The following is a 6,331-nucleotide window of genomic DNA, read 5'->3' on the forward strand; positions in this document are numbered from 1 at the left end:
GAATTCCTCCGAGGCCAAGCCAAGAACCGGGAGCGAGGCGTGGGACGGACGGGGAATTCCTCGTGAAGTAATCCGACATACTACGGTCGGGATCCGAATCCCAATCCCGAGGTATATTTATTCCATGCCTTCTGTTTGTTTTTTCGAACAGAGCCAATCCAGGCGTTCCGTGGTTAGCATATGTGGGGAATTTCATGGTGCTGCTTTGCTCTGCCCCGGCTTGGATCAAGAACTCGTCCCCCCCCTGCCCCTCTGTTTTGTCCATTTGCTTTTTTTGACATTTAGATTGGAGCGCTTATACAGCTGTGTTTGTGTTTAGAGCTTCCTCCTTTGTTGTTATCGCGTTCGTTATATAGCTATAGATCTATGATCTCCGTGTGCTAATATGTTAGAATTTTGGTTGCAGCGGGAGAAAAGGCTGAAATTTAAGGCGTTCCTTAGGCGTGGAGTTGGAATTTCTGAGGACAGAACGGTCTACCCGGTGCTGCGGTACCTGTTCTTGTTGGGCAATTGATCCGGTTTATGACTGAGCTGGTATGAGATGGAGTGATTGGAGCCACAACTTGTCTGTAGAGCAGCATTTTGGTTCAGAGAGGTGATGTCTTCTGCTTCACTCTAGAGCTGTACATGCGTGACATATTGAGCACCTGCAATGGCACGAAGAAATGCCGGGACAATGCAGCGAGAGGGGTCGGTTAAGGACTGGTCAGAATTCGACCCCTCACCGTCTCCCAAGATGGCCTACTCACAGTCCTATGTTGCAATGAGAGGGGTGCTGACTTCGCTGGCTTCGCTTGACCTTGTCCTGATGTCAAGCAGCCTAAAATCTGCGTGGGCAACTATATCGTCCCACAAGCATGCTAGGTCCTTGGAGAGGCCAAAGTCAAAGGGGATGGGCTGGAAAAAGGCCATGATCAATCTATTTGTGTGTTTCATGATTGGCATTTTCATCGGATTCACGCCGCTCTTCTCTGCTGATTTGTCAAACAAAATGCCTGCTGAAAAGGCTGGGCTTCCATTTGACGGGGATGTGATTGATAGACGACAAATGGTTGAACATCAAGGAACCAAGCTGGAGCCATTTGTAGCAGAGGCTGAATCTGAAGCGGTTAATGAGCCGCAGGCTGAGGAGAGTCCCCCAGTTCCTGCAATGTTGGATGACGAGGCAGATTTTGTGGAAGCCTTGCCTATTGTACATTCTGTTAATGATTCTGGCATTGTTGCTCGAAAGCAACTGATAGTTGTGACAGCAACATCAGTTCGACCACACCAGGCATATTACCTTCATCGTCTGATTCATGTCTTGAAGGATGTACCGCCTCCTCTTCTGTGGATAGTGGCGGAGTGGCCATATCAGTCCCGTGAAACAGTAGAAATCCTGAGGTCTTCTGGGATCATGTACAGACATATTGTATGCAATAGGAATGTTTCAAATATTAGGAAGATTATTGTCTGCCAAAAGAACAATGCAATATTTCATATAAAGAAGCATCATCTAGATGGTATAGTGCATTTTGCCGATGAGGAGAGAGCATACTCAGTTGATCTATTTGAAGAAATGAGGAAAATCAGGTGACAGTTGATCTATTCTGCTTTAAGTTATCACAATTCATGATGCAAACTAGTAAAATCTTGACACTCTTTAACTCAGCACAAATATAAATTAATCCACCATCATACTTTATCATCAAAACTTGAAAACTATTGTTTGTCGGCTTATGCTCACCTTCGTATTACTCACTGCATGTTGACGTTGTAAAATCTTTTACTGCTTGAAGAATGTTTGCTAGTTAGTATGAAATGTTTTTTTCCTTCTCAAATTTGCTGATACTGCGTAATGTTTTAAATGCTAGAATTAATCAACTCTGGTAATAGGATATTATCTTGAAGCTAATAGTACACAATTGTTGGGATGGATGGAGTTTGACATAGAAATGCACATCCTATCTTTCTTCCTTTATTTCACTTTTGTCATCCTTATTTCTGGTAGCTTTGAATTTGTTTTTGGTGCACTGGGGCTCCATGCAGCTATAAAATGTCCCGCACAACAAAAAGTAGACTATTTTAAGCAGTGTAGTGGTAGTAGGTCACATATCTTTTCTCCACTAAATTAAATCTTGATTGATTATTACTTTACAGGCTTTCTAAAGATATCCAGTAAAGTGTCTTGCTTGTTTAGTCATAACCGACTTGTGTGGGGATGCAATTTAGCAGTACCTCCTAACCTTATAATTAAAGAAAAATTTAAAGGCTTTGCACTAAACTCTGTATTAGAATACCGAGAAATAATTTTGGCTTGTGATTTTCGACACGACAAAGAGCTGACAAACTTACTGCCTTTATAAGTTGCTGTGCTGATGCATTTAATCTACCAAACCTAAGATTTAGTCCTTATCCTCACTCCAGATGAATTTCTACATTTGCCATTCTTTTGACAGCCAAACAGAAGTTGTCAAGAGTTATTTATCTTCTTTAATTCTAGAGATCATAGTTATTGTGATTGTTGGTTATGTAATCTCAGTTAAGTGATGATAGAATTATAGAGGATGAATGTTGTCTTTCATCAGGAGTTCTTTTCTTTTCTGATTTATAGTTCTACGTTATATAATCTTGGTTAAGATATGATGAAGTACAAAGGATGCCGAACATTGTTTTTATCAGTGAAACCAAGAGAGGTGATAATGTCCGTTTACAATTTCACATCAAAAGTCGAAATATCTGTCACTGAACCCAGTAGTATGAAATTTGAAATTGTGACCTATTCTCCAAGAGCATCTCTCTCATTGAACAGTTAAGATGTTACTCAGAATTTTGCGTTATGTTATGCAGGCGCTTTGGTACATGGCCAGTAGCAACGCATGTTGGGACCAAGTATAAATTGGCTTTGGAAGGCCCCCTTTGTAAGGGTGATCAGGTCACTGGATGGCATACAAACCAGAAGAGCAGTATACTTCGTCGATTTCCAATTGGTTTTTCTGGATTTGCTTTTAACAGCACTATTCTTTGGGATCCTAAGAGATGGAAGAGCCCTACTGTAGGGTCTATTATACTCCATTCAGGTGGAAGGGGTGGCTTGCAGGTGAGTTCATCAAAATTTCAAATACCTAGGAAGAAAAAATGACTTATCTTGATATCTTCTTAGCTTTTGCTTGAAAATATCTGTCAGGACAACTATTATTTACTCCCTCTGTATCATAGTGTCAAAAAATGTCTTATATTTTGATATGGAGGGAGTAGTTCTTTGTAATTGCCGTCCTATTTGACGAACTGCAGTTGTTATTAATTACGCTTTGTGAACGTACAATCTGTTGGGGTGAACCAAATGTAACCATATGAATATCCATGAGAGCAAGTAAAGCCAATACAATGATCTAAATGAACTAGTAGAACATAGCCATTCCGTAGTGTACTATATAGGGAAATTGCTAAGGCAATGCTTACTAGAGTACATCAATAAATCATCACTGTACTGAAACATGGTGCCATTGCAGGAGTCAAGATTTATTGAGAGGCTTGTCGAGGACGAGAGTCAAATGGAAGGCCTGGCAGACAATTGCACCCGGATTATGGTCTGGAATTTCGATTTGGAACCTCCTCAACTCAATTACCCTACTGGCTGGTTGCTGAAGAAGAACCTAGATGCTACGTAGCTGTCTTGGTGCCCCATCTTTTTGTTTGCTCATACTAGTGTGAGTGACGCCTTCCTGAACTTGGCAGCGCCCAGGATCACGCGAAGCTGCTCTCTGCCAAGACCTGATTCAGAATAATGTCACACCAGTAAAAAGCTCAAAGAAAGAAGCCTGACAAAAGAACAAACCCCCCTCACTCTCCATTCTTTCCAAAGTTCATTCCTTACTCATATTCATCCAGCTAGATTTAGCCCTGTATATTTACCCTTTCTTTGTTTCGGTTCGTTATTATACATGCATATATCACCTTACAGATGCGGAAGTTTGTCACCGTTGCAACTGTTGACAGATAGATATACACTCTCTTGATACATGAGCAAAATCAAAAGCAAAATCACAGGTTGAGTTTGACAGTGTGTGCTGTCCGTGCTTGGCTTCTGAATTTTCTTCTCAGCTTAATTCTCCCTATGACGTTGTTCTTCTCTGTGTACTAAGTTTGGCCATAAACTTCATGTATGGTCTGTTTTTTTGGGGGGCTCGGCCACTCTCTGAAAAATTGCCTTTGCAATTAGAAATTGCGGAGTGGTGTCTGCTTGTCTTCGCACTGCAGCATCGTGATTCACATTTGGATGTTCAGACCGGTCCGGACGTATGAAATCCGACAAAACAGAGTGAAACCGGGGAAGGTGCAGACTAACCAATTATACTGTAGGGGTTCCTTTAGAGCAACTCCAATGGGCCGACCCAAACGGACGGCAATTTTGTCCATTTGGGTCGGCCAGGCGGACACGGACGTCCGCTTTCGCGTTTGGGTCGGCAAGTGTTAGTTCAAGATGTAGAGTAGGGAAAGGAAAAAGGAACTAAAGTGGAGGTATTCAGAAGATGTAGAGCAAACAAATGAAGAAGATGCAGAGCTCTAGAATTTAGATAAGACAATTTTAGATGTTCCAGTCCTTGTTTCAGCTAAAGTTTATGAAACTTATTCCATGCACATACGAAACAAAATTTCTTTGATCAATGTTAAGGTTGTGTAGACAGAACTGGTGGATGACATTGAATTTCATTTTTTTGAGGTTTTTAACATGCTCCCTCTTACCTCCCTTTTAACATGAGAGGTAAGAGTATAAAATAGATTTGAGCCGTTGATTGCATTAAGTAGTGAGTTTGATTAACTCTTACCTTCTTACTATCCATGTGAAAAGAGGGGTAAGAGGGAGCATGTTAAAATTGCTCCATTTTTTCAACTCCCTTCTTTGGTCGAGCCACTTCTTCAAGATGCATCAGCACAAAAAATGTTGGACTTTGCCTCCATCACTTAATGCCAGAGTTGTTGGTTTTGAATCTTTAGTTTCCTAACATCGGGCCTCAAATGGTTGACAACATCTTGCAAATCACTAAGAAGCCGGGTGACGAACTGATTGTTTAGATTATCATGCCACTTGAAGAATGAAAATCTACAATGTAGCACAAATTATGGATCTTGAGTATTGCTTAACGAAGCCACGGCCCAAAACATACAGAAGCATAGAAGTTTAACTTTGATTTCATGCAGTTGTAGTACCTACGACCAAGATTCATGGGGCTCCATGAAATCCATTGAGGCGCCTTCTGCGGCAATGGCAGAGCTGCTCGGCGCGTGCTCTGTCCCTCCCGATACAATACCGGTGAATGCAATGGCAACACCATGCTTAGCGAAGACAAAGGGCGGCTGGTGGGAGCTAGCAGAGGGCAACATCATTGCTTTCCGCCGTAGATTGGATCTAGTGTTTGTTGGCTAATGGGGAATCACAGTGTGAGCTAGGGTTCATTGCCAATCTCCTCTGGTGCGCAAGATTAGGATGGAAGGTAGGGTTCGTACTGAGATGGGGAATTGGATCGAATCGTTCTTTCCTGCCATGCCATATGCCCAGAATTTTTTTGAGATAAAGCAAAGCTTTATTGAACCTTAACGGTGCTTAGGCAGATCGCCTTGAGCACAATCAGCCACAAGGGCTGGTACATCGGACTCCCACTCTATGTAGTGGTTTGGTTCATACATGCGCCCAATGGCTGCTAGTTCATGAGCTACATGGTTCGCACTACGCCGACATGCAGAGATTACATGCTTAGAGAACCACAGCTTTAGCTGGAATTTCGAATCCTCAATAATTGCAGCATAAGGTGATGAATCAACCTTCTGCAAGTCCAGGGCATCGGCCAAAAGCTGGGAGTCGGTCTCAAAAATCACTTGTAGCATGCCTAGATCAGCAGCAAGGGCTATAGCTTGTGTCATCGCATGTGCTTTGGCCCCGAAGGCATCACATACATTGTCCTGACGACCGGCTCGGGCTGCAACGATATTTCCTTCATAACTCACAAAGGACATCATTAGAACAAAAACCACCTTCAGTCCTCTCCAAAACTACCCAGATTCACATTGATCCGATTTTGTACAAGTTCAAGGTGTATTTATCTGGTATTAGAGTTCGTGGAGATATGGATCCATCATAACTCACAAAGGATTTTAGGGGAAAACCTATATTTTCCTCTTCAAACATCTCATGACCAAAACCATATTCTTCATATTAACTCCACTACCCAACGTCCACCGTGACGAAAATCCATCACAATTCACTCCCACCCCCAACACTCAAGAGTGGCCATGGAGCACCATAGAAAGAGTGCTTGCCACCACCCCCTCTTTGAAAGCATCATATTTCTTA

General features: G+C 42.2%; 1 protein-coding gene across 1 annotated transcript; it reads left to right on the forward strand.

The window, feature by feature from the left end:
- Positions 1 to 4,042, forward strand: LOC123078994 (probable beta-1,4-xylosyltransferase IRX9L; the record flags this gene model as incomplete). The annotated part of the gene is given in 4 exon segments (XM_044501658.1): positions 1 to 111; positions 407 to 1,572; positions 2,830 to 3,079; positions 3,492 to 4,042. Coding segments are annotated over 3 exon segments (1,329 nt in total). The 3' UTR covers positions 3,651 to 4,042.
- Between the last annotated feature and the right edge of the window lie 2,289 nt (positions 4,043 to 6,331).

This window comes from Triticum aestivum, chromosome 3D (assembly GCF_018294505.1).
Source record: "Triticum aestivum cultivar Chinese Spring chromosome 3D, IWGSC CS RefSeq v2.1, whole genome shotgun sequence".
In the NCBI taxonomy this organism is placed as follows: Eukaryota; Viridiplantae; Streptophyta; class Magnoliopsida; order Poales; family Poaceae; genus Triticum; species Triticum aestivum.